The sequence below is a fragment of the Tachypleus tridentatus genome, chromosome 1, assembly GCF_004210375.1.
Source record: "Tachypleus tridentatus isolate NWPU-2018 chromosome 1, ASM421037v1, whole genome shotgun sequence".
NCBI lineage: Eukaryota > Metazoa > Arthropoda > Merostomata > Xiphosura > Limulidae > Tachypleus > Tachypleus tridentatus.
In genome coordinates, this window is record NC_134825.1 from 163,902,109 (window position 1) to 163,914,353 (window position 12,245).

General features: G+C 32.6%; 1 protein-coding gene across 4 annotated transcripts in view; it reads right to left on the reverse strand.

The window, feature by feature from the left end:
• LOC143229661 (osmotic avoidance abnormal protein 3-like) overlaps positions 1-12,245 on the reverse strand; it is a 59,342-nt gene that overhangs the window by 13,926 nt on the left and 33,171 nt on the right. For 3 of the 4 annotated variants that reach the window (XR_013015992.1, XM_076462292.1, XM_076462283.1), the window contains exons 7-10: positions 11,187-11,233; positions 6,205-6,381; positions 2,518-2,627; positions 1,644-1,682 (exon numbers count right to left, since the gene is read on the reverse strand). Coding sequence is in view for 3 of the 4 variants with exons in the window: in XM_076462292.1 (XP_076318407.1) it covers positions 1,644-1,682; positions 2,518-2,627; positions 6,205-6,381; positions 11,187-11,233 (373 nt within the window). In the remaining variant the exon portion in view is untranslated. The remainder of the gene's footprint in view (positions 1-1,643; positions 1,683-2,517; positions 2,628-6,204; positions 6,382-11,186; positions 11,234-12,245) is intronic. The other variant, XM_076462307.1, reaches the window with a different exon arrangement.

The window sequence follows — 12,245 nt, forward strand, 5'->3', positions numbered from 1 at the left end:
TTCTCTTTAAAATAACAAAAATATCCCTTTTGCGTTTCTTTTTTTGAAGAGTATATGTTATCTACCAAACATCAGAAATGTCATAAACACCAAGATATTTTAGCTATAAATATAAATAAAACACAGTGTAAGCTCACAGCTCTATGAATAACACTGAAAGTTAGTTTTATAAAAACAGCACATGTAACTAGCCAATTATTTTCAGAATAAAAAAATGTCTGAAGTTGTAGAATATCATTAAATGATTATTATAATGCAATTCTACTGTGTCTACAAATTTAATTTCCACGTATTTTATAAAATAAAATCTAAACTAAAATATTATCTACTTCAAAGTAGTAGAAACTAACCAATTAATAACAATCTTCAACTTTATTTTATGCAATATCTTATAATTTAATATATATATATATATATATTATATATTAAAAAGTAATATTATACATGTATTAAGTTCAGACTGAAACATAATAAAGAAGAAACCCATTAGAAACAACTAGCTTTTACAAACAGTTTTAGAATTTTTTAAATTATAACTTTCTTGTAGTTTTAAACTTTTCAGCAATATTTTTAGAATGCGAACATATTTACCTGATGAGAAACAGTATTTACAACAGCTATTACTGACTAACAGTCATATAAACTTAATAACACAGAAAAACAATTTCAAAGTACATTCCAGCTCAAAAAAATTTAAAGCCCTCTATTTCAACGTTTCTGAATCAGTTGTCTGCAGGCTAGTACCGGTCTATCACAGCCATTTTGCTGCCTCCTGGGGTTTATAAAAACGTTAGAGAAACAAAAACTGACAAAATATTCATAGTTAAATTGTGCATCTGTTATTGTATTTAAATTTTAGAGATTTGTGAGAAAATGGAGACAGCAAGCTGGTTCCTGATACTGAAAAGTTGAGAAACATGGCTTTGCAGCATTTGATCTACGATGTGACAAGTGTTTAAAATACACTTTCTATAACAGTTTCTTCGACCTTGGAAATCAATTATTTTTTTAATTACATTGTAAAGTTATGACTGATTTGATGACTTGTTGATATACAAGGCTTTTTTTAGTAAAGCTACTTGTAATAGTAGTAAAACATATAGCTAGAGATTTCCTCTAATTTAATATATCTTTTTATTTTTATTTTGGCAAACTTTTGAATGGTTTACACGAAATGGCTGCTGTATAGCAGTTGCAAGCCTGCTAATATAAAGATAAAAGAAAGAATCTGTTAATATGTAGGAGGCTTGTAATCAGTTATTCTATTTGTACCATCACCAGAGCCATTAGTTTTAAATATTTTCACCTACTTTCAGTAGTTCTGTTATTAAAAAAACTTAAAAGAAACAAATCCATTATAATAAATATTTAACAATGAATCTTGTCTCTTTCAGCAATCTTAAGGGTAATAAAATGTATACAAAGTGTCAGGAAAAATACATCATAACTTAGGTTGATAACAAATTGGAAAGAAATAATATACATGCCAACAAGAAAGGCAATAATCTTAAGTTTTCTTTATACCCCCGTACACAAATCACACATATATATGAATTTTATGACATTTCAAAATAGCATAATTACAATGTAAGTTATAAATATAAATAAATTAGGTTCAGGTAAACTAATACATAACATTTCACCTTTCGAAAGCTTGTGCTTGTATATCAGCCACAGATTTTCTAAAAGAGATAAAAAATGATAATTAACCAATCTAGTTCAAATTAGAAGCATTTTAATATTTCAATTAATATATATAATAACATTTAATAAAAACTGTTTTGCATATTATCATAATAATGGTTTCTCTAAGAATAATAGCTAAGTTTGTGACATTCAGACTTTAGTAAACTGATTGTAAGAAGGGTGTTCTAATTTTCTACAAACTATAATTATTTACTGAGAATGACATCTACAAACTAAAATGTATTTGTAGTATATTCTGTTATATTATATTTTATTTAAAGTAGAATATACACCTTACACAGCGTTACCTAGAAAAAATATCTATTTTTGTATGAAAATACATTGAAATAGGTACAAAGACATATTTTGGCACATGTTGTGCAAAATTATCACCATGGCAAATTTGTATATTATAAAAAACAACAAAAGTATCAGCTTCATGATAACTTCTGGAAACGTGACCAAATGCTCCTAATAATTGGTCCAGACTTTGATGGGATGTGAAGAATTATTTTGAACCAAGGAAAACTGTGAAAATAACTTCAAAATAAATTGTGGAATTTTTGGACATTTAAAGAGTATGTTACATTAACATAATAATGGAAATGAGTAATAGACCATGTTATTTAGAACATTAGATTTCATCATTAGATACGAACAAATATTTCTTTAGATTTGTGCTATGACTGATTTTTCAATCTTTTCACTAACACTTCAATAAACTTAGAGCATAAACAGAAGTGCAATGATTGAATAAGGGAGGTGTGAAGAAAAGTTATCACTCATAGTGTAAAACTGTCATTAATAAAATATATTTTTCAATATCCTCACCTTTTCCCTGTTACACTGCCATATGGTGAAACTGGTGAGGTTTGTGAAGTGCCTAAATGTCCATTTTGATCCAATGTAGCTACTGGTCCTGATATAACTTGAGCAATCTGCTGTAAAGTTCAAATATTACACAGTTTCTACTAAACATTACTTTTCAGTCAGAAATTTATAACAGTTAGAAACAACAAACAAGGTGTGAACTATGAAAATTAATTACTTTTAAAATGAATATCACCACTGAATGATAAAAAAATATCTGAGTAATAAGAGTATAAATAGATACAATGTTTAAAACAAATACATGTTACATTGTAACTAACTAGTAATAGTTTATATATTTTAAGTATCTAAACATCTTTTGAGAAATGATATTACCTGTAAATGCTATGGTATAAATTCCAATAAATTGATACTTTGTTATCAGATTAATGTTTTATACAATGTTAATCAGACTAATATGTGGTTTTGTAATTATGTTAAACCAGTGTGAATATAAAATAAAAAAAAACATTTGATTTCCACTGGTTAAGAGAAGGAAATACACTTTATGGATAAAATGAAGCATGGAACACAAACAAAGGTAAATCAAAAAAATGTTGAACCATATGAATGACCCAATACAGAAGGGTTGGACACCAGGGAGGAAGAGATATCTGCAAGGAACATACAAGCAGGGAAAGCATAGTGGAAGGGAAAACAAACCTTACAGCACTGAAAAATGAAAGGTATTGGATATATTGCTGTTTGATATCTAGAAAACTAGAAGACCAAAGATTTACAGTTGATGAGCTGTGTAAGAATGACTTCCACGTGAGTCATGTTAGGCTTGTCAGTGGAGAATCCCCTTGGTAGCAGACCAGCAACAGAATAAGTCCTCGTTGATTGGGTAAACTTCCACCAAAGATGCATGGATGGAACTAGCCAACAAGAAAGTGATGAAGGCCAAGTGTTAAGAAGCAGGATGTGAAGGTGAGGATGTGGGACATGTTATAAGAAGCAGAACGTGAAGGTAAGGATGTGGGACATGTTATAGAGGTTGACAAAGAAGAGAGGAAGAAGAGGACAAGGGATGAGTGATGTAGGAGCAGTTGTTGCAACCTTGAAAACTGAGGCTGAAGTGGCCAAAAGGAAGCAATCGGGCAGACTAAAAAATGAATGGAGTGGACAAGAGAAATCATCCAATGAAGTAATAGGATGGATGGGTACATATAAAGAAGTGTGTGTGTGACTAATCCAGATTGAAAGCATTGACTGCCAGAGACAGTGAAAAAGTTACAAGTGATCCAAATAGAGGTACCTTAGTATTGAGATATGTAGCAAAGGAGGAAAACCCAACCAATAGAAAAAACAAAACAAATGTGAGGGGATATAATGTCCACTTCTTGGGATATATCTGGTTGAGGTTAGAAAAATGATCTATGAACAGACTGAAAGTGGCCTGACATAGCCAGGTAGTTAGGTTGCTCGACTTGTAATCTCAGAATCGCAGGTTCAAATCCCAGTCACACTAAACATGCTCACCCTGTCAGCCATGGGAGCATTATAATGTGATGGTCAAACCAAGTATCTGTCAGTAAAAGAGTAGCCCAAGAGTTGGCAGTGGGTGGTGATGACTAGCTGCCTTCCCTCCAGTTTTACATGGCTAAATTAGGGATGGCTAGTGCAGATACTCTTTGTATAGCTTTGCACGAAATCCAGAAACAAAGAAACAGATTGTGATATACAATAAGGCATATGTGTTGTGCTTTATTCCAGAATAAGATGTCCAACGTTCAGAAACCTAGATTTTTGGATCATGTGTCTCCTAGATGGGTGATAAGTGCCATAACCATAGAAATGTTCAAGGGAATTATCTCCATACAATGTAGGGTGAGAAGGATGCAAGACCCAACCAGTAGAGAAGCATCAGAACAGTGATAAGCAAATCACTTTTGTCTGCAGATAAATGGTGTAAAGTTTCCTGAGGATTGACCCATACTCACCATCCATAAAGGACAGTGCAATCATAAAAAGATGTAGGCCTAGACACATGGAAAGAAGCAGTATGCCAGCCATCAATGCAAACTGTTTCATATGGAAGGAGGAAGGAAATTGGGGTTAGAAAGAGGATCCCTAGCAAGGTTACATTGTTTGTGAGGCACCTCCTTGAAAAGATTCATATGGACATGACAGAGAAGGACCATTGAATTCATGGAAGACTACATGTAATAATGAAATTGCTGTCCCTGAGTATGGAATTGCCATGCAAAAGCCCAGACAAATCAACAAAAGGTGCTGAAAATAATCTGAAGGGAATGGCTCAAAGTTGTTAAGCCATCCCTGGATGGACAACCTAAATATGAGGATGAAATTGAAGTGATAGCTATATATTTAGGCAAATGTTGGAGACATACCTTAATGTCATCCAATCCATGAGCTGACTCTAGGGTGAACTGAAATAGTGAAAGTGAGAGAAATTGATTTCCAGCCACCAAATCCCACTTTTCTTGAAGATAATGAAATACGCTGTAATAAAAACCCCTTTAAACACAGGAAACAGATACAATTACCTGCTGCAAGAGCAACACCTGAACCCTTTCTGACAGATGTTGATATGTCATGGGATCTTGAGGATAAGAAAAGAACACTAAAAGAAGAGAAATAAAATGTGGGAAAAGCAATGATATTTGGAAGCATATATAATTTTGATGGAAACAAATGAGCTACAATATTTGGAGAGGTGGAATGTTAGTAGAATGAAGTCAATCAAGCCTTGATAATATTTAAGACAGTATCAATATATAACATTCCAGAACTTAGGCCATATGTAAATTTCTAAGATAAGTTAAGAGTAAACAGACCCAAGTCAATATGGTAACACATACATTAAGGTCTCAACAATAAGAGAGCATGTAGTAAATGCCAGAGCTGAGGACAAGATGCTGGCTGAAATGGAGGAGAACAGAATATATTAAGAAACACCACAGTATTTCTGTAGACAGCCTTAGAAGAAGGTGTATGTAGAAAGGACACAGAAAGAAGCAGGTAAGGGTAAGAAGCAACCAAGGATATTGGACATATGAATAGACATAGGATTCAGGAGTCAGTGCCCAAATGGATAAAAAATAACCTAACAACTTTTGATCTAAAACTAACTAGACAGCATATTGTTAGAAAAAAAAAAGCCCTCAGAGGGGGATGACATGCCAATCCTTTGATGTAACTGTGAGATCAATGGATCAGCAAGAACTGGAATTTCAGGGAAGAGATAAAAAAATTGAAAGATTGGGAAGATTGTTAATGTAATAAGAAAGGATGTGGTGAATAAGAAATAGGAGAAGGGAAAGAAACATCATAAACCTGAGATATAAAGTCCATGAAGATCGAATTAGGCCAAGGAGACTCCGCAGTTCAAGAACAGGAACGACTGGCAAACCCTGGAGGTGGAAAAAGGACAATCAAAGTCCTTGTTAAACAGCAAAGGCTCACCAACTTCAGCAGGAACCTCAGCAAAGTCTGGGGATAAAGTTGGACCAGATGAAAAAAGCTTATAAATTTATCGTTAGGTTGTTCACACCTGAGGCACAAGAAAAATGTAAGTCACAGTTGTAACACTCAAAGTGGGCAGCAGCAACTGAGAATAACTAATAAGAGGAAGTCAGTATCTTATTAAAATTAATTATATACACTCAGAACATTTATTCTTACCACAGTAGCATCTTCTATCTTTACTGGAGCACTACCTTCATGTTTATTCTGTTTCACTTTTAGCAGTTCTTCTTCATAGTACATTTTAAGACGAGTCATGTCATCCTGTAGTTTTACTTTAGATTCCTGTTCTTTTTTATATTTGTCCTGAAGATCTTTCATTTTTTCATCGTACTCCTGTTTTGTATGAAAACAAAATATTATATATTTATATATTTTTCCTAAGTTTGTACAAGTGTTATTTATTTTACACATTCATAGCCAGATTCACTTTAAACCCATAGTTTACTTTGTATCTCTTGAAAAACGTTTTAAATCTTTCTAGACAGGACTGTCTGTGACTGATTTTTTTCTCTTCACAGTGGAAATACTTAATCAAATTGCATGAAACATAGGATAAACATATCAAACAGTATTAAGTTTTGTCTCAAAAAATAATTTGACTTAGTTTCTAATGATTTTTAAGATGCCAAATTTCAAATTTTTTGTTATAAGACACTTATTTTTTTATAAAAGTATTAAAATACTTCCTTTGATCTTAGAATTTATTTGTTTTTATCAGCATTCTATTTCACATATTTAGTCAGTTTTGACTTGCCTGATTTTTATAAACTTATTTATTTTGGAACTATTTTACCAAATGTAGTTGTTAACAGTTCACAGCTAAAACTTAGAGCTGACCTATTAAAAATTGTGTTAGGCCAAACTAGGTAACGTTATTTTTGCTAACAATTTTCTTTGTCAAAATTAATTTATAGTTAATATAATTTGTTCCAAATAAATTACCAGTTCTTTTGTTAATATAAATTGTTTGAAAAATCATAAAATTAACAGTAATATTCATGAAAACAAAAAGGAATTAGTCATCAGAATATTTTTCCACTATTATAGAGCTCTTGTTATAGAAGAGAATTGACATAAGTTTCAAACAGATATAATTCAACTTGGAAACATTCTCAGGAATGAAAAGAAGGTCTAAAGAATCATGAAACTTTGTAGAATGGATGGAAACTGGCTGTTGAGGAGACACAAGAGTACAGGACAACCTTTCAAAAGTCTTCTGCCTCTTGTCTTCACGTCAGTGTGTGTGTAAGGTGTTGTCAGTCTTTTATAGTATCCTGGTGGATTGTGTGTTATGATTGGTTGGATTAACACTGTTTCTGATAGGAGGATAGATTTCTGGTAGATTCAACCAATGGTAGTCACAGGTTACTCACCTCTAATCTGGAATCTCTGTTTAGTGAAGGTTTAATAGTGTTAATATAAAATGGTTATTTGATTTTTCTTGTCGTCCAGAATTTGTATGTGTAAATGATTCTAGTTTTCTCCCAGTTTGTTCAGTGTCCAGTTGACGTGGCATGCTTTGCAATGGCTGAATTTTGTGTTTTCAAGAGTTTTGTACTATCTATATGTTCTTTTATTCTTGTTGTGAGTTTTCTTCCTGTTTCTCCAATGTATGTATTGTTACAGGAACACAGAATTTCATAGATGGCATTTTTGAGATTCTCTTTGGTAGGTCACTGTTTGTGATTTTACCAGAATGGATCTGAAGGTATTATAGGATTTCAACTGGCCTTCTATGTTGAATTTCTTGGCTATGTATTTGAGATTTTCACTGAAATTTTGCAGGTATGGTAGGTAAATGATGGTAATGGTAGTGACTTTTTCATCTTTTCTTTCTGTTGTGGTCTTCTTTAAAAAGTTTTTGATGAAGGAGGAGGTGTAACCATTCTGTATAAAACCCTGTACGATCTTTTGGCATTCTGCTTTGATGGATGTCTTATCACAAAAGTTTTTTGCTCTCTTGTTTAGGCAATGGATTATACCATGTTTTATTGAGGTTGGATGATAGGATTGGAAGTTCAAGCATCTGTTCGTGTGGTAATTTAATTTGTCTTGCTCGTTTGCTGATGAGTATGTCAAAAACAATAGACTGTTTTGTTCCTCTATTTCCATAGTGAAGTGAATTCTTTTGTCTATGGAACTGAGATGTTCTAAGAAGGCTGGTAAGTTTTCATGACTGTAGAGACAAATAACAAAGATGTTGTCAACATACCGTCTGTGGAAACTTGGTTTTATCAGTGTGGACTAAAGGGCTCTTTCTTCATAGTCTTTCATGAAAATGTCTGCTAGGATTGGAAAGAGTGGTGATCCCATGGCTAGACCATCTAGGATTGGAAAGAGTGGTGATCCCATGGCTAGACCATCTAGGATTGGAAAGAGTGGTGATCCCATGGCTAGACCATCTAGGATTGGAAAGAGTGGTGATCCCATGGCTAGACCATCTAGGATTGGAAAGAGTGGTGATCCCATGGCTAGACCATCTAGGATTGGAAAGAGTGGTGATCCCATGGCTAGACCATCTGTTTGTTCATAGAATTCCTCAGTGTATTGAAAATAGGTTGTTACTTTCATTATGGCATCTATTTTCATATCTGTTCTGTGTGGTAGAGAGTTGTCATTCAGCATTCGTTGTCCAGTGATGTGAAAGGTTTCTGAGGTTGAAACATTGGTAAATAGTTCTGTGACATCAAAACTGACCACAATATCCTGGGATTTGATGTGTATCTTTCTGAGTAGTCCTATGAAATTTGTCAAATTTTTACTATGAAGTTCAGTGTTTCTTTGTAGTGGAGATAAGATAGATACTAGAAAGATAGTCAGTTGATGGGAAGGTGAGGTTTTAGCAATGATGATAGGCCTTAAAGGTATATTAGGTTTATGTACCTTAGGTAGTCTGTAGAACTGAGGAGGGAAATTTTTGTTGGATCTTTGGCTAGTTTTCCGTTGATTAAACCTTGTTTCTTTAGTTTGATCAGTGTTCTATTGATGTGTCTCTCTGTCATTTCTACATGATCATTGGTGTTCATTTTATATTGGTGTTTGTTTAGTAACTGTTTGATCTTCATGTCATAATCATTGACGTAAAGGATGACTATACTGTTTCCTGTGTCTGCTGGTAGAATCTTTATGTTGTCTCATTTTAAGTGGTTCAGTGTGCTGCATTCATGTTTAGTGATGTTCAGTTTTGGTTTCTTGGCCTTCCTGAAGATGATGGAAGTTTTATGTTGGAATTGCTCAGACATAGGGTTTGGGAGGCTCTGTGCAGCAGGTCTAAAGAAACTATAAAAACATTTCCAGATCTGTGGTTTGTTCCTTTCTGAAACTCCTGCTAAGTTACATTGATAGTAGCTACATCTAATCACTTTCTCATGGAGCCATAAACCACTTTTCATGCTACTATTTATATTAATGTAAATAGCTTATAATGTGGACTATCCAGTAGCAATTAAAGTCTGCCTATAGGTATTTTCAAAGCATTTTCGTCATGTGATGGGGATAGAGACCCATAATAATAATAAATAATTAGGTTGAGAAAGAGAATTAGAAGGAAAATAAGACTTGATTAAATTGTTTTCAATGGGTGATAGTTTATTAGTATATAAAATCCTTTACTTTAGGGTGAGCAGTAAAACTTCTAATAGGTAAGACTCCTTAGAACTATGCAGAAATGTTAGTTTTAATATTCTTCTAACTGTTAAAATAACCAGTATGTTTTTATTTATTGTGAGAATACATGACTGACTGTGCATATTTTGTGTAAACTTCTTGCACTTAAATAACAACAATCCCAAATTAAGTCAGTTTTAATTATTTGCTTTTTAGTTATTTAAATCTTGGTTATTGTTTCTGTATCACTGTTACTTCTTATTAGCAAGAGAATGTTTTGACTGGCATACAGTTTGGTAAAACTGTTCAAATGCTGAAACCTTGAGAAACAGAAGGATAAGTGGTAGTTCATTTTAGCAAATTCAGATTTGTAGAAAAAGGTTCTGGACATGTTATCAGACAACTGATATGTACACTGACATCTTAGTCAAGTTTGAATATTAAATATATCACATATTGCCCACTATCTACACAATATGACCAACAAAAACTGAGCTGCCAAACATACTCCTTAAAAATTCAATATGGGCTTTAGGGCAGCAAATGGAATAATTATTTGCAACATAAAGTAAGAAACCAGCTTCTTCAGTGAGGCTCAACAGTGAATGAACTTACACTTTACTTCCAGAGTGAATTGTACAGCATCAAATGCTGTGTTTAGGTCAGTTGAGATTTCATGTTCGTCAAGGATCAACTGGACCAATGCTATAGAGCTTCAGTTATAAAATATATTGAGTTAAACACTACAAGTTTTGGTTATGTTGTAGAAAGGCATCAGTTTCAACAGACACATACTAATCTTATTGTGCTCCTAAGACGATTTAATTGTTCAAAAATAAAATCTGTTTGACTGTTTGTAGGTATAATCAAAGCAAGCTTTATCCTATGCAGAACAGAGTGCATTCATAATGGTTTATTGCCAAAATTATGATTAACAGCTTGGGTACCAAACCAATGCATTCTAATCTTTGTAACAAACAACATGAGAAAAGTATATTTACTAGTTATATTAATTTCAACATTATTTTTCAGTTTTGTTCTAAGTAGCTAGCTTTCTCTGATCACAAGTTAACATTAGTAATGCACAAATTATGACAAACTATTTTAAATAAGAAATATCCCTTTCGTCAAAGTCTGAAATTGGATTTTAATAGAATTAGAGGAACAAAATATATTTCTAAATTATATCCTAAATGAGAACATTTGGTCAGAGAACAATTTAGTTGAAAATTTTAATAAAAGTAATTATATTAATAATGCAGTTTCGAAAAAAATGTTGCTTTTATACTTCGCTAAAAGGCAAATAAAAAAACATTTTCCTTTATATTTTGTATTAATAAAACAAAATTTAACTGACATTTACAAACACAAGTATCAAAACTCATTCACATGCAAAAACCTCAACAATCATGCACCTTACTGATTGAATCACATGACTGTAATATACCAAAAAAGTAATAATATTTATGGAATGGCTTTAGAGAACCTGATATATTCCCAAATACACTATTAAACTGCTACAGATATCCCACCTTTCGAAGTTTTTCAGAAATAAATTTCTCTTCCTCACCATCTTCTCCTAGAAAATGGTATTAGAATATATTAAATTAAATACAAAGAGAAAGTGAAAATTTATTTTTTTAGAATTTAAGAACATTTCATTTGCAAATGAAACCCAAAAATTAGAAGGAGAGGTTGTTGACTATGTGCCTTCTCACTAGTTTGTCACTTCAAAATTAGGTAGGGCAAGTTCGGATAGCCATGAATTTCAGAAACAAACAAACAATTGTAGGATGGGAATACCATAAGGCAAGAAAACATGGCATAGAAAATACTTTCATCACCATTAGACAACATATATAAAAATTCGTTCATAAAATTGAGCAAATGACATAAATATGGTATGGTAATCAGTCACTACCATTCAAGATAGTTAAAAAGATGTCAACAGCATAGATACCCAATTGATAATTAATGCAATTCAATGATTACAGATTTGAATTTCTTTGTGTATTGATTTACTACAGGAAGCATTTTTAGTTTAGCATGCAGGATTGTCTTTATTAATGTATCTATCTATCCACCTAATTTTTTGTTACTGCAAAAGCTGTATTTAAAGAAATACAGTAATACTTTATTATATGGAAATCAGATCTTTTGGTACAATCTGTATGGTGGTATAGTCACCTATGCTATGAACTCCTAATTTCACAGATTTTATGGTTCGAAAAAAAAAAAAGTATTATGTTTTGTAACCTCAAAGCAAAGAGAATACATTTAATATCTATAAAACAATCAGCATTGGTGGTTGGAAGCTATAACTTTCCTACACTGAAAATGTATTTCTTAAAGGTACTAACCTATACTCACATAAATATCTGTTCTTATTCAGTGCTGTCCTCTATATGCAAAAACAATTTTTATGCATGCTACAAGCCTTTTAGTTTTCTTTAATTGGGAATGACTAATTCCAATGCTTCTCTCATGGAAATCAGTATACATCAATCCTCCACAAATGGGTGTGAGACACTCTCGTGATGCATGCAACTCCTATATTTCATTCCACCTAACTCTCACTTTGAGTTTTGGCA